The sequence below is a fragment of the Cydia pomonella genome, chromosome 3 (genome assembly GCF_033807575.1).
Source record: "Cydia pomonella isolate Wapato2018A chromosome 3, ilCydPomo1, whole genome shotgun sequence".
Lineage (NCBI taxonomy): Eukaryota > Metazoa > Arthropoda > Insecta > Lepidoptera > Tortricidae > Cydia > Cydia pomonella.
In genome coordinates, this window is record NC_084705.1 from 5787072 (window position 1) to 5808593 (window position 21522).

The window sequence follows — 21522 nt, forward strand, 5'->3', positions numbered from 1 at the left end:
CCTACTTGTTTTCTCTCATAAAAAACCACATTAGCTAAATTATTCACAGTTAATTAGGATAAGTTGTAAGTCGGGCCAAGCGCTCCCATGGGTAATTGGGTGTAGATTACTGTAGATCGCAAATAAATAGAGAGTGACTTCCATCTTTACAAGACATTCTCAGCAAGAAAAGGGAGAGGTTTTAGGTATACAATATTTTCGAGCGCGCGAGCGAAGCGAAGTTATACCTACAACTTGGAACAGACGGCTGGCTAGAGGCACGTCCTGGCATTTCGATGTTTAGAATAAGAGGATAGTTTATTATGCAAAAACGTAAGTAAATTTGTTCTAATTCAAATGAAATAAGGTTACCTATCATGTAGTTGAGGACATTATATTTTATTCATTAAATTATGAGCAGGCTCGATCGGGTTATTCCCACTAGTTACCACCAAGTTGTTACCAGAGGTAACTACTGGGAATATTTTTCCCACCTTTTACCACTGGTAACTACTTGGTGGTAACTATAGTGGGAATAACCCGCTCGATCAAGGGGTTATGTTATGGAGCTAGAACAGCCTAGAGGGCCCAAAAGCTATTTGTGAGGAGTCATACTGGTCAACTCGTTTGCAAGAAAATATGCGTGTCCCTAGTGTACACGTATATAGGTAGGGTAGGCGGACAGTTGTCTGGTCAACTGTGGTGGGTACGCAGGGAACTGGGCATTTTAGGAGCGCGACATTACTGCCGCCTGCATTACTGCCTCAAATATCAAAAACAATGTAGCTGCCCGTATTTTTGACATTTCACATTAGCGGCCGTAATGCAGTCGGCAGTAATATAGTTTTTGGCGAACCGCGATTTCTAAGTTCGGGGCGAAATACTAGCTAAGAGAATTTGAAATGGAGATGGATTATCAAAGAAAACTTTGTAACCACTGTAAATTTACTGCCATCTTTCGATACATAATTAAAACTTTTAGAACGCCGTTTGACTTTGATCCTTATTATTTCACTGATATGTGTTAAATTTGCTAAAATTCACCTCTATTTCAAATTGTCTTTGCTACTAGTAATAGCGGGTTTTAAAACAATAATAATATTTTATACGTAATATGGCTAGCCCCCTCGCTCGTGAGAGGAAGCCTGTGCCCAGCAGTGGGACATATATAGGCTGAATTATTATTATTATATTATGTAATATGGACCATTTGTTATCTGCAATAAAGAATTGTGTATGGATAATTACTTGCGTACGTGCTCAAAGAAGAAAAAAATTAAAGACAACATGAGTCAAATAAAATTTAATAATAGGTTTACCTTCTCGTCAATGGCTACAATGTCAGAATTTGATCATAGATCTTTACAACTAGGTAAAATATCCGAGACGGATTCGCGTTATACGTTAGATACAAACCATTATGCCAAATAAACTGAACATGTAAAATGAGAGGTATATTTAATACACTAAATACTGTTATATTGCTCTTGAATATCACTCTACATTCACTATTTAACATAACCTATTCAAAATATCATTCTCCAAACATCTAAGGAAACCATATCCAGGTCCAGGGAGTCCAGGGCGACTAGGGTGGGCTTGTCGCCAACGTACGCTATAATTACCTCAATCTAAAACAATTTTATTGGTTTCTACAAGTCATCTACTTATAAAAACGTGGATTAATTTAATGATATAATAATCGTGTAAATAATTGATATTTAGGCGAGATAACTTGTAAACTTCACAAGGAGTACTAATATCAACAACTTAAATAACAGCCCTAAAAGTACTATTCAAAGTTTAGTCCAATAACTTTTCAAAGATCAAAAATAAGTAGGTAGTTATATAAGTTATTTAACATGTGAGCAGAGTAGGTAAGTACCTAATTTTACAGAAAAATAAATGCTATTCTATTGTAAACACGTTGTCGGAATATCGCTTTCCAAAAATATGACCGATGTTATAAATAAGCAATAATTAATTGTAGATGCCGGCGACGGTACGACAGCGGTGCGTTCGTTCTAACATCTAGTAAAAAACCTCAAGTACACTTTTCGATTTATGTAACACTACTACCTTCATGTTAAATTAATAATCAAAACAACGGAACTTTGACAAAAGTAGAATTGCTATCAAAAGACGTGGTAAAAAATTTCAACGATTGCTGTGTAAAATACCTTCATTATTTAATGTTTCTCTGCTACTTTTGTCAAATTTCTCAACAATAATTTTTGCCTATTATTTATTGCTTGTAATCTACCTATCTACTCGTACTACTGTATGTTACGACTAGTTTATTGGATTAAAACTATCAAACTAGCGAAGGTAATCTAGTTCACCCGCGATGCTCACTTGCAATACTGCTGCGAAGCAAACAACACCGATAATACAAAAATATACCGCTCATTGGTCACTGAAATAATTAGGCTATAATTATAAGTGGGTTATATATATTATAACAATGTTCTGTTCCATCTGCCGTGTAAGTTGAAATCAGTCAATGATGGAACGAAACTACAATCTGGGTCGGAGGAAAACCTGGCCTATAGCCCTGGCTCAAACACGCTTTCTGGATTGTTACCATTTAATTAGCTCAAACATTTTTAATATTTATTCTCGGATACGCAATGTACTGGACTTATTACCTGGCTTATTAACCATGTGTGCGGTGAACCTTCGGTGTGAGAGCATGGCTGTTCATCATGATAAACTTGTGGTAGATAGCTACATACACAACACGATGTGCGTGTCGCCATCGCCACCGACCCAGAAAGCTCGTCAATCGCATTGGAATATATATAATCAAGGTTAAAATCGCAGAAAAAAGGCTCAAAATTAACTGACCACAGCTTTAAATCTGGATATGTTGGATTGCCCAAAATGTATTTGTTTTATATACATTCTTAGCCAACATTGCGATTACTCGGCAGGCGAAACCAAAGTTACTAGCAACGGAGTCTCCGACCGACTGTCCCCGAGACAACCTTAGTGACTTGTCATGGAATGCCAAATATACATTTTCGTAATACCTTTTTCACGAAGAAAACATTCGAATATGGAGGAATAGTAAGATCACTGGTACGTCTGGCACCTCGAAAATGGTATTCTAAAGCTATTTTCTAGAAAGGACAGATTGAATAAAAATGTATGAATTCATTGTAGTAATTCTTAAATACTAATATGTATATCATTAGATTAATTACATACCAGCAAATGTATCTCCCGCTTTATTATATTAATGCTTTATTGTATAAAGTTGATGTAGGATGTACGGGCTTGTTCTAGTCCAATAGTTCGGCATTTGAAAACTTCTTAAAGCAAAAACTAACCTAGTTCAATTGATATTTTTTATTTCATCACACTTGCTGCTAGTAAAGAATGCTGTCGCACGCATGTGATGTGTGCCGACAGTTGGTAATAAATAGCTCATATTACTCATTAGGGAATAATGTCTTATGAACAATTTATTTATGGATATAGGTAGGTTATATAGTATATATAGTTTATTTATGGATAAAGTTAAATGTTAGTTGTTCATTAGCTGTATTTTTATTTTAACCATATTTTACGCTTAATAGTGTCTGTATGCCAAATAGTCCCCTCTCTATACATGCCTCGCTTTTTTGGCTTAAACATAGTACATCTTTTTGCAAGTGTGATGAAAATCATCAAGTATGTGTAACCCGGGGGGTAAGAATATAAATTACTGCATTAGGTGGAATCTCATATATTGATTCCATTATTTGTTAAGTTGGTGGTCTGCCAATTTAGGGTTGCACCTTATTTAGTCTAAGTCGGTTAAATTTTTTTTAAAGCGTTATAAGACCAATATAAAAGTCATTCTTTTCACTTCGTACTTAGGACGACTGTCTACCCGACCTCATATCAGCCGATATTATGAAGTTTAGTCATGTGCTCATTTAGTTTCGGCGTCGACGATTCCCTTATTAAATAACGTTCCTACCCTAGATGAGGTTCCGTTCGCGGACGAGCCAACACCCGCCACATTTACCCACGACTACAGGTTACAGAAAAGTCATTAAGTCTCAAACTTACTTCTAATTAGCTATTAACGAGGAAACGCTATCTACTTATTTTTAAAGATCTAGTTATTGTTAAAAGTGGCTTCGGCACAGGTACGTACAGGAAGGTACCTTCGACAAATCAATCGAAATCAACTAACTACCAACGTTGCATCTATTCTAAATCCGAATTCGTAGGCCGTGATATTGTCTTCTACAAAATGTATTTTTATAAGTCACAGATTGCTCTCATTCGAATGTTTTGTGTTCGGAATGATTTGAACAACTTTGATATTCATATGCAAATTTCGTTACCAATTCCAAAGGCGTCACGAAGTTTTGTACTTTTTTTTATACTACGTCGGTGGCAAACAAGCATACGGCCCGCCTGATGGTAAGCAGTCTCCGTAGCCTATGTACGCCTGCAACTCCAGAGGAGAAGTGGAGGAGATCTAGTATCTTGTTAGTTGTACAGTATCGAGCGAGGAAAATGCACTAAAGCGGGACACCGTCCATACCGTCTCCTGCCTTGACAAGGACGAGCTCGGTTTGGTCAGTTGCGATAATTGTCTTCGTACTAAACAGACATTAACAACAAACTATGTGGTGGCGAATGGTAGGCGAATGGTGGTAGGCGAATATGTCCAGCCCAGGGGGATACGGTACCTATGGTACAAGTGAACATACTTATCTAAAGCTATACAACCAGGTGATCTCTATCAGCGAGTTTGCACTATATTATCTTCATGTAAGTAATTTTAAAAATACGAGCGCAAATAATTTTTGTACATAGGATTTCAGATATGTTTCAAAATTACGTATCCTGTGGAAAAAAATAATGCAAAATGTATTTAGCTTATGACAATTTATAAAGTAAAAATCACATAGTCACTTTTTGTATGAAATTTTTTAGAACTAGGAATAAAAATAAACTTCAACTTAGTTAGCCACACCTCCAAATTTGGCTGTCAAAGGTGTGAACAAAGAGCTGCAAAAATATCTACACGTATATGTGCTCAGATATAACGCAAATTGTAAGTCAATGGTCTGTACAATCTATTCCTTAGTCTAAATTGAAACCGTTCGCAGCGCAGATATTTTTGTAGCGACTCTACCGATTTTCTTATTACATTTGTTATAGGTACAAAGTGGAAAAACAACATTCTCGTTTACATCATGACGGCATCGGTATCCATATTCCTTGAACAAATTATCCTCAATATTGTAGCTGTTGTGATAACAACCTTATGATGTATTTGTAGTCAATAAGGTGCGAAGTTCAGTAAGTCATTCTTCAAGTCATACGAGTATTATTCTTTCTAGATACAAAATATCACAAATACCGAAGACTGGCTTACTACTAGCCTTCCTGACTGCAAACATTGGCTTTGTATAGACTATCAAATGAGACAGCCCCTTGGCCGTAGCGTTGTCATAGCACAGATCATGATATAATGTGTCGCAGGCAAATTGTAAGAATCCGCCGTTTGCAAACGGCGCCGTCATTTTACAAACTTCAAGCGTTATGCAAATTGCCGAAGGCAAATTGTTAGTGCGCTCAATAGTGTCAACGTGAACGTGATGGTTGTCTGAGGGTGTCCATGATTTTCTGTTTTATCAATTTAGGTATATTTATCTTATCAAGATTGTAAAATGACGACGCCGTTTGTAAAATGCCGAATCTTACAATTTTACTGTGACATAAGTATAGTCACAGCGAGGGCGGAAGTAACTTAGCTTCACAGAATTCTATTAAGATTGGGCATTTTCCTTTTCTCTTCGCTACGGCACTGGGTAGCTCCTAAGCAATTTCAAACAGCCATGCAATGCAATACGTCACAGAAATGTTCCTGGAAACTACCTCTACAATATACCGCGTGATCCCTTCCAGAAATATAAATGACACATATAGGTACATCTGGAATGAGCTAAGATTAAAGCATATTTAGTGTGTAAAATGTCGTTCTGGGCTTTCTTGCTCGCTTGATTATCGCATTGATCGCGTGGCAAAGACAAAATAAAGCTTTTTTCATTATTATTTTTGAGTCGAACGCTTCATCGTGTTTCTTCATGTATTAAATGAGTCCTGTTAAAGATAAGGTCAAACTTATTTAAGGTATCCAGACATGGATGACCATAATCATCAACTGGAGATAAATCTCACAACTCCGCATCATTTCCTAATTAACTTAATGTTGTGAGTTGGACCTACGCTGGGCTTTTTGTCTAAGACTTGACGGCTTATTGGATTTAACACAACTCACAACCGGTAACCGGTGTACCATGAGTAAGAACGTTTCAAGCCGTTGCGTTGCCGGCAGCAGAGTTCTCTAGAAGGCGAGTAGTAGTGAAGACGCGAGGTGTCGGGCGGCGGGGGCGGGCGCGCAGACGGGCCGTCAGAGCGTGCGCAGCGGCGCGCGGCAGTCCACGCGCGACATCCACGCCAGGTCGCGCGTCGTCACCTACCACATAAGATTTACCCTCGTTACATCTAGGTGTATTTTCAAAGTGCAATTTTTAGGTGTCACATACGTGGTATTATTAACACTGTAATTTTATAATATATGGTTATCCATATGCTGGAAAAAATATATTAAAAGTTACTGTGTGCAGTAAGTCTGTGAGACATGTCACAACCGCGGTTTTCTCGAACACAAAGTAGCATAACTTCTAATATGTATCTCTTACATTAAAGTTTAATACATCATTGGAAAGATAATTAAATCTCACACAAAATTATGTCTTATTTAGTGCAAATAGTACTTTATTTAAACGCTGCTTGGAAATTATGTCTTTGTCACACGTATAGTCTGAAAACGTTTTCTCCCAAATACCGGTTAGTATTTAATTAGCCAAAGAAACTAATGCTACTTTCAATACATTATGAATAACTTTTAGTGGAAGTGGAAGTAATAAGTGGAAGTAGATTTATAAAATTGTAAGCAGGTTATTACGTGTGCAATTTACGCAATATAGTATCCTCCTGATAAAACGTCATTTCCTGGATTGTATTTAAGCACCTAGGTACAACGACTGTATTGCAGATTCATTTTTTACGATTTAATAGCTCGTATTATCTTTATCTTCGTGTATAGATTCGTTTAAAAAACATTCATTGCCGTCACCATCCTGGCGTCTTTATCCTGGTTTTATTACCCAGGAAAATGACAAACAGCAATAAAATATTTGTATGGTTCCAATAAGTATAAACTGGGGATTTAGGCGCATCCTTAATGCATTTATATATGAACAAATATTTTATTAGATTAAATCTGTAGAAAAATGACGCCTATATAAAAATAAAGGCGTAATTTTCCTACCATAGGCATTATATTCGTGGCCTAAATTACTTCAAGTTCTCATTTCCACGACTTTCATACCATTCAACTTCTATTTCAAATTTCTTTCATAACTCGTGGTTATTTTAACAAAGCAAAAAAAAAAAAATATAATTAATTATTTCCTCTAAACTATTTACTTAAAACCGGTGCATTATGTATCATTCAAATTCTACTTCGAAGGTGTTTTTATGTCATAGTTATTTTCCTCAAAATTTAAAGAAAAATATTGGCCAGAAAAATGACGTAAATATTTCTTTACTTCACTTCACTTAAAAATAGTTAAAAACTCTAAAATGTAATTGATTATATTGTGTGTGTTGTAATGTAACAATAAGCGTAAACTTTTTGAGATCGAATTTGACAAAACATGGACAATATAGATAGGTAATACTTTACCTACATTGCAACAAGGATGACTACTCTATGTCCTACTTCTAACCTTCCCAACCTAGGAGTTTCTCGGAAATGATTATACTATAACTGCTAACTGTAAATCGCACATCACACTAATTTAACATGCTTGTTCACATATTGACTGGAATTTGTAAGGAAAACGAAGACCAAGTTCGTGACTTTAATTATCAATACAAATGCGTGATCGTGAGCATTATAATTATTATCTCGAGCTCGTGGGTAGAGATTACTGACGCACTATTTCGATATGGGATTACTTATTTACATATTAAAATGTAGGTGTGTGTGACAGCAGTTGTTCTTTCATTTGCGTGCGATTTCGTGCCTAAAAAGATATTTGCAATTATCTTATATTTACTCGGCTGGGCATGGGCATGGGCAACCGGGCTGGCACATGACATGGCAATTTACCGCTCGCTTCTTACTAACTGACGGAAAGTGACTTATACTGGATCCACTTCTCGGGGATGTGCATGACACCACTGCCGGCGTCTCACCTGGTGCATGGAGTACACGGCCAGTACGACCAGCACGTGCATGATGTTGTGCGAGTTGAGGCAGCGGTCCACAGCGCCCGGGAACCACTTCTCGGGGATGTGCATGGCGCCGATCACGCCGCCGCCGAGGGACACTGCATCCTGCAACCGGGAGGGGAAACTTTTATAGACTTCTAAAGAAAAGCAAACATTGTTATAATTGATCATTTTATGTCCTACTAGCCTCTAAAGTTTCGTTTAAAGTTAACAATAAAACTAAAAACAAATATAAAAATGATTATTACAAGTTATTTAAAATATGTAAAATTCTTCCGGCAACCCTAAGACACAAATATTTATTTTTAGTTAGACAACACGGCAATCAAGAGAGTAACTTATATCAAATGAGCCATAATCATGGCACCAGGTCTATAGCTGCAGGTAAGTATGCTGTTCTCAGAGTAAGCAATTACTATGGAGACAGGCTCATCGAGAAGCGCTTACCATACTTACTCAACACCTTACCTGCAACTATCAGACAGGAGAAAAATAAAAATAAATTTAAAAGAGCTTTGTTCCAACATTATCTTGATAGCATTTAACTCATACTTATCCAATTTTTGCCTCTACAAATAATTAGACTTTATGATTATTATGTACCTAACCTAGTATAGCCCCACGGATCCCACAGTCAAACTGTACAAACAGTTTTGTGGGACGTTGTATTTAATATTAAGTCGGTATCCACTGTATTTTATTGAAATAAAATAAAATAAATAAATAAAATAACGGGACCCTGCTATTACTAAGTGCTATTACTCCACTGTCCGTCTGTCTGTCTCTCTGTCTGTCACCAGGCTGTATCTCATAAGCCGTGATATAATAGCTTGTTAGTAGAATTTTTCACAGATGATGTATTTCTGTTGCCGCTATAACAAAAAATACTAAAAACATAATAAAATAAATATTTAAGTAGGGCTGCCATACAACAGACGTGATTTTTTGCCGTTTTTTTTATGTCGCAATCCTTCGTGCGAGAGTCCAACTCGCACTTGACCGGTTTTTTTTCTTATTCACGTACCCTGAGTAGATAATAATTACTTTATGTTTATCGAACTTAAACTGTCGTGAGACATACTAACATTAAAATAATTCTACGGATTACACTCACGTATTTTTAGTTACACACGCGACATGTTTCGGAGAGCTTAGGTCTGCTTTCTCAAGCACTAACAGTGCGAACAGGGTTCACGACGGCCGTGAATCGCGTACTGCTCCGCGCCGCGTCGCACGCTGCGCGCGCGCTGAGGGAACCAGTTGGGGTAGATCTTGCGCTGTCGTAGTGGGCGGGTGTGGTGTTTGTGTTTGGGTCACCTAACACTTGTAGCGACAAACAGCACAACATTTTTCTTTACCAGTAAAGACAAGGCGAGATTACTGGTACGAGAAAAATGTTACGTACCACCTAAAATACGTGAAGCGATCGAGATTGGGCGGCGCCGTAAATTCAATCGAGAAAGCGGCCGGGCTGTGCCGCCAGCATGGAAGCCTGTGATCCTTAAGCAGAAAGTCAGTGAGTGTGGTGACAGTATAGTGGACATAGTGAGTTTGTGCTGTTTGTCGCTACAAGTGTTAGGTGACCCAAACCCAAACACCACACCACTATGCCCGCCTACTACTCGTACCTACAACAGCGCAATATCTCCCCCAACCGGTTCTCTCCGCGCGCGTGCAGCGTGCGACGCGGCGCGGAGCAGTACGCGATTCACGGCCGTCGTGAACGCTGTTCGCACTGTTACTGCTTGAGAAAGGAGACCTAAGCTCTCCGAAACATGTCGCACGAGTGACTAAAAATACGTGAGTGTAATCCGTAGAATTATTTTATGTTTATGTTTTATACCACAATGGTGACAAACATAGGATACGTATAGTAGGTATAGGTACCTAAGCAATCAATCATATGGGGTCATCATGGTGTCACATGTGCTTCACTGACCCTCAGTAGACAAAAATAAATACAATATCGGAACGAAGAGCGTTTTATCTGCGGCGATAAGCACGAGGTCGTAACCGCTAACGTCTAAATGCACTTGACCCTATGATATGGATGGTCTATAAAGGGGTTATTTTATAGTACCTATTGAAGTCGCGTTAAAATATTCTGTAAATAAGTACTGGAGCATGTTATTAATTTGATACACAAAATCCTTTATAAATATTAGTACTTCATTATAACTATCATTTTTATCAGCTACTTATAGTCTATTAATATCCTAAGAATAATTATGATTAGACAGCTTTTACTGTGATGTCTACATGAAATATATGGAGTAAAACTGACGTTACCTATTTAGTTTAAAAAATTTTTTTTTTTTTTTATGGTAGAGAAGGCAAACGAGCAGACGGATCACCTGATGGTAAGCGATTACCGCCGCCCATGGACACCTGCAACACCAGAGGGGTTGTAAGTGCGTTGCCGGCATTTAAGATGGGAGTACGCTCATTTCTTGAAGGTTTGAAGGTCGTATAAGGTAGGCTTAGTTAAAAATGTTCTCATTCAATTGGTACACGCCCGCTTATAAGTATACTGTTTTTTTTGTGAATAGGTATGAAATTATTTCTTCTGGATGTTAAAATACTTATACCCACTATACCCAGTGGCTAGTCCAGGTAAGGCCTAGTAACCTCTACTAGGCTTCACCTAGGCCTTTGCAGCAGATGAGGCTTTTACATATGAATAGAAGTGTGTGACAAACAGAAAAAATACAAAGAAAAACAGTTTCTTGATATTAGAACTGTACAATCAAAAGAATTATTTTGTGACCAATTTCGTACCTTGTCACAGTGACAATAGTATGAGGTCTCTAGCAACTTTCATGTTGTTTGTCATTGTGACTAAAGTACGAAATGGGTCACAAATTGTCGTTGTATTGTTGTTGTATTGACTGTACTCTTAGAAATCTATAACTTCTTGGTGTAACCTCGTCAATCATAATGTCAATAACATCTCTTCGAAATTGCTTTACTATTTTCTAAGGTGTCAATCATCTGCAGATTCTATTAGTCGTTTTAGATGTCTAGTACCTAGCTGTCAAACTTACAGCCGGTCTTATTCTTTGACTCCCGCATAGATAAACCAGTGAAAAAAGAGACTACTGATTAATTGTATAGGTTCGCTACCTTGAACAAAATTTGCTATATGAACGAGTTAGGCGTTCCAAAGTTAAATTTCAATTGTTAGATTACCTGCCCAAATAAATAATCACTAGACAATGTATATATCGGAAAAATTAAAATTAGGTGTATTGCGCGTTGAGCTAATTAGCCTTTTTTAGCTCTATATATCTACGCTCTACCTTTGGCAAATAACCGTACGGCTAGCCTCAAAAGCGGTGCATATAGGTATAGTTTATAGGGTACTGAGGAGGGTAAACTTTTTTATAAACCTACTTTAAAACAACCGGCATGAATCTTTTTGTGTGTATTATTTTCAATGCACTTGCATCCTTAATGCATTCGCGGTACCGTGACGTCTGTGACGCATTCGGCTTCTTGGTACGCACAAGATGTACGTTGAATTAGGAAGTGACGGATGATGCTATTGACATTGGGATATATCGATGACCAATGTATGACTACGCATGACTCAGGTCGTATAATTAAATGTGTTGACTTTAGTTTTTCACGTAAGGACAGAATGACAGTTTTTGGCAATATTATAAATATTTAAAAATGTGCAGTAACAAGCAAAACGTTTAAAATTTTAAATATTTTGGTTAGAGGCCCATGTCACACAACGTCATAATTAAAAACGAGTCGGTTGTCGGTAGTTTTGATGGAACGGTGGAACCACGTTGGAACGCACGATACAAAGATATCCTCACACATAGATACATATTATATAAGAGGTATTTACTCGTCCACTTGAATCATACATACTTACTTAAATCAGAACCACAGGTTCGCCTACTAAGGAAACAGACATTCTGGTTTACTTTTAAGAATCCTTTTGTACAAGTTTGTTTGTGAAATAAATTATTAAACCCTTCCCGTTTTCAGGTAATAAAAACCGCCCAAGAGCATGTCGGGTCATGGCTCAGTATAGGTTATAGAGTTCCGTAGTTACCCGCTTGTCACAATAGGCTGTCTTGAACGGGGGCTATTAGGTAGTGTCCTGGTACATGGCGAAACTACGGGTTCCTATCGAACCCTAAAAAGGATATTACCTGAATTATCTGGTGCTTTATTTCATGCATGGTGTGAAATAATTTATCTTAAATACAGTCGAATATCCTATTGCGGGTATCTTACCAGTCAACCATAGGGCAAATCTGAAATGTGTGAAGGTGGGTGCAGTGGCAAAAAAAAAGATAATATTCACAAAAATGTTTGTTCAGTAAAAGGTAGTAGACCGCGAGCCAGGAACAGATTTCCATGACCAAACGCCTCCCGGGCGAAAACTTGTATAGTGGTTAACGGCTATATATGATGAACCCTCGTGGACGTCAGCTGTCGCTCCGTTGGTGGATTGACGAAAGGCAGCCACCGAGACTCGTAAAAAAAATTTGGTTTGATACTCTCTTGATACTTTGTCAGATGATAGTTCAGATGCTATTGTTAGTTATAAAAATCGTCAGCCGGTTGTATTGTATCGCGGTAGTAAGAATATCAGCTGGTCGCATGAACATGTAAAAAATAAGCACTTTACTTTTTATGATAGTAATAAATAAATATGAAACTTTGCATGTAGCATTCCATCAGGCATTCCAAATAAACGGTTACGCAATTAACACATTACGCATACTTTGTGGACATAAATAAAGTGGTAAGGCGCGTATTTTTTACATGTTCATGTCATCATCAACTGACGGTCTTTACACCGCGATACAACCGGCTGACGGTTTTTTTGATTCATGATAGCATCTAAACTATCATCTGACAAAGTATAAACAGGGATATAGGCTCCTGGCCCGCGGTCTATACGTAGGCAAAAGCATAGATTTAAAAAGCATAAAAGTAACGACGTCATTCGGAAGGTAATGATGGGACGGTAAAGTTTTACTGTGTTCACTGTGAGTGGGGTAGCGCGGCGTAGGTAGGTAAACGGACCGTTTCGATTAGTAGTAAGAGTTCCTTATACCTTTAAATAAGTATAGTCCCACCCCTATAGAAAGTATGTCGTTGATCTAGGCTTTGTATCACAGTGACCAAATTCCACATACAGCTTGTCGCAGTTTTGTTTCATGCCAAATGACATGCTCCACCAACAATTACAAAATAGAACCAAGGGACACGTACAGAGGGTAACGTAAAAATCGATTTCAAATTCGTACTTATAGATCGGAATCTATTTTAAGTTGATACCTTAAGTAGGCGCCTACTTTAATTTAACCGAGGATAGGCAATCGGATAAGAGGATCTTAGTGGTTTATAAGAATTACATTACGCCCAAGTTAGTCTTATCTAAAAGAAAGTACTGGCGGCGGTATATAAGTAGATAGATAAGATTCATCATTTACATCGGAATATCGCCAGTTTTTGATCTGTATCTTTTAGACTTGTGTAAAGCACTCTATATATAAATTCTAATAATTAATAAAAATTAATATTATAACTATAAGTCGGTATAGATAATACTATGTATTTTGACGCATGATATTATGCTTAGACGTTCTTTTTAATTTTAGCCGTTTGTAAATTTTCCATCCCATTGTAGGTACCGAACATTACCCTCGTTACAGAACATTTATTCAGTGTAAAGGGTTGGTCCGTATTTTCCGGAGTGGTCTGGCAGATTGGAACTTGTGGGTCGACGGGCGCATTTGGTTCTGACGTGCGAGATGGAGGTATTACAGAAAGTTCCTACACAAGTAGAGTCCGCACCGAAGTTCTACACCAGTATGAAGTTGGCTAGCGCAGATGTATATGCAGATGTAGGTACCTACCTGACCTACCTGTTAGCTGTTTTCTCGTCGCCTCTGTTCGCGTGGGATTACCTACGCCTGTTATTTAAGGGGCGTTTTAGGAAAGAGTAGTAATTTTTATTTTCCAAAAATAAAGTAGCCTACGCTTGGGCTAGAGTTGGCCTTTGCCAGTTATAACAAATCTTTTTTTTTAAATTCTGTTCTATTGTCTATTGGCCCGGACTATAACTATGCCTTGTTTGTCCCGATCATGGACGTAGGAAGCGTTGTTGTTCCAATAACTTAGAAAGCGTTGGCTGTTGAGTCGAAAGTATTTATAATGCAGCCTCCGATTGCACATAGTTGTTATGGACCTCGAGGCCACATTAACTTACATATGTGAGCATTCGACTATACGCTCGGTAAGCAACGGGTGTACCTATATGGCGAGCACAGTACGTCTGGCAAGTCTGGAACGGGGTGCGAGTAATTTATTATGCGCGAGGGATTGACGCTGGCGCCAGCCCAAGCTCGGTTTGAGGAGAACCACTACCCTACAAAATAAAATAAAGATTATACACAGTATGCTCGATAAGGCTTGTGTTGTGGCTAATAGACGATGATATATACAGTAATAAAAATATACCGTGTTTTTTTAACTCCGTTAATTTCAAGGTTGCATTCCTGAGCGTAAATCAAATAAATTTCTCAAAGACACCGGTATTATTGTTAAATGAGGCGAATACTAAATGTACTTATTAAGTTTGTTACGAGTAATAAGTAATTAACTCCATTTTGAAGATTTATCTGATAAGGCCCTTACGAGCATGTACACTTGCCTTAGGACCTATTTACATATTGATTAGTGTTTAGTACGAGTTCATACAATTGCTGCTAAACGCAACTAGGTACGATATCGAAGCCCCAAAAATATTATAGGTAAACAACGATCATTATTTGAAGTAGGTACGACCCTAACAAACAACAATTATCTTAGTCTTGTATGGTGTACGTATTTTCCCGATAGCCTTTCCTAATTGAAGTGAAACCTAACAAATGGCGACGTCGCCGAGCTAATGTCTCGAGCCACGAAGCCCGACCGAGCGATGGAACTCATCGATGCGAAGTGGCTAACGAGCCGGCTGAGATTAATTACTTGCTTGTGTATAGTGAGTAATGTGCCTAGTTACTGCAATAATCACGTGGCTAGAGCCGATAGCGAGTGTGTGGATGTGGACTATCCATTCTGTTTGGTTTTATGATCCAAGATTTTATGGAAAAATACACGTAATTAGAGCAAATCGGCGCTATATGGTAATATTTACTACATTTAATAGTTTGTTACTTAACTAACATGAGCTTGTAAAATTACAGCCCGTTGAACTTTGCGAATTGGTTCATAATTGATATTTGGATATCTCTAAATCAAGTAAGACTTGAGCAGGTTAAATAAGTTAAATAATTTATTTAAATATTGTAATTTAACTTTACCTATCTTTAAGAGATAGGTATACGCGTATGTATCCAAGTTAGATTTCAAGGAATTATATTATTTGATTTGATTGAAATTTTACCAACCAAAGTGACAAAAATAATGTAGATAGGTACTTAATATCAACTTATCTTTTCATGTTCTCGAATCTTATTGTTTGGCCCAATGGTAGACTGCTGAAAGCTTAAATAAATAAATAAATGCCCCTCAGTGCCCCGGTAAAAAAACGCGATATAGTAATGCACCTTTTTAAGTAGAGTACCAAGCTAACTCGGCATGTCATTTGCAAAGACAAAGTGTGCCAATGTCATCATCCATGTCAAATTTCTTTATAATGATACTCCCTAACTTTGCTCCGTTCAAGTCGCTGCAAAGTTAACTTAGATTGACTCTAAGTAGTGTGATTTGTTTAAGGGTCACGTGTGTATTGAATCAATCATTTTTCTTATTTATGTCTCGGGTCGTAAACTGCAATAAATTGCAGCTGAACCACAGCCACAGAGTAAAGTTTTATTTTCTTAGAAAATATTTAATAGCTCATATTTTATAGCTCGGTTTGGCTAACAAAAGTAATGACAATTCCAAAGATTTCTGGAGCTGGGTACTATATACGTGACCGCGGCAGGGCGTTCGTCTGAAAAGAATTGTGTCTAAATGGCTTTGTTTACTGTGCACTCTTTTCCGACTCGTGGTATACGGATACGGGTCGATAAAAAGAAGCTAATAGGTTGAGAGCCAGGGGCGGATTAAGAAGGCGCGGGGCCCTTAGCACATTAGCTTGCGGGGCCCCCTGGTTCGAAAAAAAAAATGATTAAGTGCGAGTCGGACTCGCACCCCGAGGATTCAGTACCATCACAACATTTTTACGATGTCTTAATATTTTTCGACTCGTTCTCAATTAGTTTTTAACATGTTATGCAGTGTATTTTTTAGGGTTTCGTAGTCACCTGAAAACTCTTATAGTTTCACCATGTCCGTCTGTCCGAGGGTTTGCTAGCCGTAATTTGACATGGATACATAAATAATGCATTGCGACAGAACGGTATAATAAAAACTATACAAAAATTAGGGTACCTCCCATACAAAATATTTTTTCTTTGTATTTTTTTTGCTTTGACCCTATAGTGTGGCATATGGTTGGATAAGGTCTTTCAAAACAAATAACGGTCTCCAAAAACCTTTTTTATTAGTTTTACTTTCGGAAATAATCGCTCCGAAAGATTTTTTTTATTTATTTTATTTAGCCATTATAAAAGTGCCTAATCTTAATGAAGTTGTTAGTTGTTGTTATTTTATCACAGTTTCTTTCTTCTATATAGGTTTCCTACTAACCTTCGGTTTTCATCAACATTGTATTGTCACCGATTTTTCCCTAGTAAGTGAATTTTTAACAACAAATTTTGACAAATGGTCAAAAAAATAGTTTGCAGATTTTGAACAACTTACGAGTATTGCAAGTTAAATAAAAGCATGTAGGGATACTGTTTAACAACATCAATGTTAGGTATGAAGTTTAATAAAAGCTTGTAAAAATAGGTGAAACGTGAGTCGGATTTACAATAAGAAGTGGGAACTAACGGCTAAGTGAGCCAAAAAACAAGGCCGAAGGCTGAGCCCCACGAGCTGAATATCCGGACCAAACGATTTCGTAGCATTCCCGTGCGAAGCTGAAGGCCAAGCTGCAGGAAAGCAGAGCCTAAAATGAAACCAATGCCAGAGTGTGAACGAGGCCGTAGGCCGAGCTCCGTATAAGGGCGGAGGCCCGGAGCGTTCTATGGCGGCGCGCCACCATGCAAAGGCTGAATTGCAGGAGAACAGAGTTTGGAATTGAACCAATGTGATCTCGGCTTGCCTGATGCTCGGCCTTAGTTCTTGCTCGAAAGTGCGCCTTGCTGGGATGCTTTGGGTATCGAGCCCTATGTAGGGCTTTACACCCGGCCTACGCGAATGCAAAGCCCTGCATAGGGGCCACAAAAGTTTTGAGACACTGCACCTTCGCTTTTATGCTAAACTCTGCTCTTGGTCTTTCCGTAAGCCTAAAAATTCTTTTAATTTGGTATCGTCATAAAGAAAAATATATGATAATAACAAATAATAATAATTGATCAATGTTGTTACTGACTTACGAAACAAATACATTGTAAATAAAATGTGATAGTACAGGATCCGCGGAGTGCGAGTTCTACTTGAACTTCGCTGGTTCCGCGTGCCGAAATCGCATGGTCAGGGTCGGAGTGCGGGGCTCCCCTGGGCGCGGGGCCCTTAGCATATGCTTTTTCTGCTGTTCGGTAATTCCGCCACTGTTGAGAGCCCAAAGCATACCTAATAATACAGTAACTTTATACATTTAGCGTTTGCGTCAAATAAATTATAAATAATATGAAAATGATATATGTATAACTTGCTCTAGTTGCTAAAGGCAGAAAGAAATAAAGCATAGATTGGACCTGGGGAGCCGATCCTTCCCCCCTTTTTTTTGCTTAAATAAATGAAAATGGAAATGCTTTATAATACTTTATAAAAGTAAACTAATTTAAATTTATCATTCTTAATAATACTTGCTGCACGTGCCCGCCACCATGAGTGACACTTCAGCGCTGCTTTTCAGCCAGAACCAGACTCCCTTCGCACGAATGAGAGAGAGAGAGAGAGAGAGAGAGAAATGGTTAGATATGAATATTGTTTTTTAGCAAGGAACTATAGCCTATTATACAATATATAATGATTCAATCGTGAATATTTCTACACAATAAAGTTACTATATACATTGTGCCGTTTTAGGATTTTCTCTACTTACTCGTACATACCTATCAATTTAATAGCATAACTACATATTATAATAGCAAAATGAATGGGATAAATGGCTAAGTATATTACCTTGTGATTTGTTATTGGTTTGAATTATTCACATCTCCTTTCTTAATATGTACATGTTCAATTGAAGTAATAGCGATGCAACGCAATACCAAACCCCGAAGTGAGTTGGCTGCTTTACATAAAAAGAGCCTAGCCAAGATACAATTCGTAAATAGATAACGCCAACGAATTGATAAAAAATGTATGGGAATGACAGGAACCAACGATGACTGTCGAAAAATGTTAACGAATACAAAAATGCTAGCCAAGTTGCAATGTTGTAACGAAACGCATGTTTGTGACACGCACTATGTCCTCAAATTCCTCAATGTTCTTTTAGGTATACTCTATGATGTAAGATTCAGTGCTACGGGAGCCCAGCCTAGCGTGTGCTAAACCTAAGCGAAGGTCAGTGCAAGTTCGTAGGTTAGTTTATTGGCGGAGCAGCCCAGTTGGCGCGCCGCCAACTAGGTGGGTCGGAGGCTCGGTGCTGGCTCAGCCACATTTCACCGGTTATTGCCTCCTTGACTCACGGCAAGGGATTAATAGTGATGTACTGATAAGATTTACGCGATTATACACTGACGGAGTCCGCACGCTGCTCCGGTGTGTACGAATAAAGCGATCGAAGCGACCGGAACGGCGTGCAGATCCGATTCCAATGCGAAGACCGACTTAGCGGAATTAAAGAAATGATACCAAAGAGAATTGATTGTAATAAAGAGGCAAAGTCTAGAAAAAAACCTGCTCCTTATAATGACATTCCAAAACTGACGGCGCTGTACTGCGCCATATGTTTTTCGGTAACTGAATTGTCAAACGTCAACGTTTGACAATCAGAGTTACCCCAAAATGTATGGAGCTGTACAGCGCCATCTCGTTTACCTGTCAAATTCGAAGCACGAAATTGTCTTAGATTTTACGCATCTTACTCAATGTATCTTTGATGATACTTAATGAAGGTAATTTTCAGATAAATCCGTAGGTCATATATTCATGGTGCATAAAGCAAAATTAGCATCGCCAGACAAAGCTGAAACCAGTTTTCCCACGGCTCCAAATTTATCCTATGCATAACAAAATTCTATTGTCCCACACAACGAGTTACCATCAACTTCACCAAAAGTTAAATTAAATTTTGATCAGTCCCAGCTATAAATATATTATCTCCACTTATTCTGATTAAAGATAAAAGTTGATGATACTCTTGGATCTTAAATAATTTCGTTGGCACTGTTTTTTCACAGTTGATTTAACCTCGTTGAGACATCAGCTCGCCGAGGGTAGAGATCTTATACCTACATGTGTAGATTAGGCAGACTCAAATGCCTGACGTGTACGGCTAAACGAGGCCAGCGTTTTTTTCGATTGGTTACCTGCAGGAACACGTGCAAGATAGCGTGCGGGCAGCCGCCGCCGAGCCGGGCTGCGCGCGCGCCGGCCAGCAGCACGCGCATGCAGAACGGCGCCGCGAAGCACAGCCTCCGTTCCCACGGAGACCACGCGCGCATCGCCTGTGTACAAAGTACAAATGTAAAAACGATCCTCTTTTGTAAGTTGCTAATTTTTGTAATTTTTAATGTAGGGTTGAGCTGAAGAACCGGTACAACTGATAGTGTATCTCGCAGTAATTTATAATAGGTATAAAGTTTATACATATATAGGTATAAATAAAGATACCAACAGTTCGTGAACTAAGGAGAATTTTTAAGAAGAGGTATCCTCGCTACGCATTCAGACTGATATTGTAAACAATTTTCACAATCTCCATCTCATGAATTATAGCAGGATTTTAATATGGCAACCATCTGAGGTGGGTATATATTTAGTGGGAAACTAACGTAATTTTTTAGGAGCGCGAGTTTCTGAGTTCTGACTAAGATGGAAGTTTAATCTCGACGACTACTTTACCACACACTCACAATACACTAGACAAATCGTGCATTTTGTTCATCTAAATGTCTCAAAATGCCATCTCATTAGTGCGAATTTAGGGAACAAAGGAAAATTTGTTATCAACATTTTGCGCACTAAACACTTACATCACTCATATACCTACGCTGAAAACCTTCAATCTTCTTTATGTGAATAAAACTAGTTAGTTTTTTATTGGAGCGCAGCAGGCACGCCGTCACTTTGATCGCAGTGTGAAATCCCTGCAGCGGGCACCAAGTGTGAGACCCGCCTGTCGTCCGTCCATCAAAAACTCTTTTATTAAGCCGGCACAGAACAGTTGTGGCATTATTTCAAGAATATTCCTAGTAACTGCTGAATTGTAAAATGATTGTGGGTCATGGGAGATAGGTGATACAATTATTGGACGTCACTTTTAAGTGCGTACCTTACCTATGTTAGGTATATTCTATTTCAGATAAACCTTCTTATCTACATAATTCAGCACTATCCGTTCTCCATTCAGGTTGCCTTGCATGCCAACTGGCAACGTGATGGCAGCATGCTGGCAACGCCGCTCAAAATGTCATAAGGGAGGCGGGCCAGTGAGTTATGATGGGCATCATTTGGCATCCTCCGTGGCGTTTCACTAGCACATGGAGTTTTTGGCACAGTTACTGAGCACTTAAGAATTATCAAGAGCCAAAACTATTGTTTAAAGGAAAGTACGGTGATGCAATCTGACTTTTACGGTTATGATTTACGAGTACGTGAATAAAACAAAAACCGGACATGTGCGAGTCAGACTCGCCCACCGAGGGTTCCGTACATTTATTATTATTATTATTATTTATTTATTTTAAATATAGAGATTTTCCGGTATCTTTTTTTACGTTAACGTAGAAGTTTGATTTTTTCACGGTTTCAAGGGACCTGAGAGGACACTGAGACTGAGACTGAGACACAGGCATATACTACGATTTATCGACCACATATGAGTCATTAGAATTTCAACTTTAGCATTCCGATTCCGAGGTTCAAATTAGATTACACTTTTAGGAAATGTTACTTATCTTCAAATGAATCATCAAAGCTGGATTAATTTTGGAACATATTTGGATTTTTTGGGAAAACCTTGTAGAT

General features: G+C 38.3%; 1 protein-coding gene across 1 annotated transcript in view; it reads right to left on the minus strand.

Annotated features, from left to right (window-relative positions):
- Positions 1-1267: 1267 nt before the first annotated feature.
- LOC133515893 (progestin and adipoQ receptor family member 4) overlaps positions 1268-21522 on the minus strand; it is a 100672-nt gene continuing 80417 nt past the window's right edge. Inside the window, exons 4-6 of the mRNA XM_061848519.1 lie at positions 19863-20000; positions 8257-8397; positions 1268-6466 (exon numbers count right to left, since the gene is read on the minus strand). Of these exons, the coding sequence (XP_061704503.1) occupies positions 6401-6466; positions 8257-8397; positions 19863-20000 (345 nt within the window). The 3' untranslated portion in view covers positions 1268-6400. The remainder of the gene's footprint in view (positions 6467-8256; positions 8398-19862; positions 20001-21522) is intronic.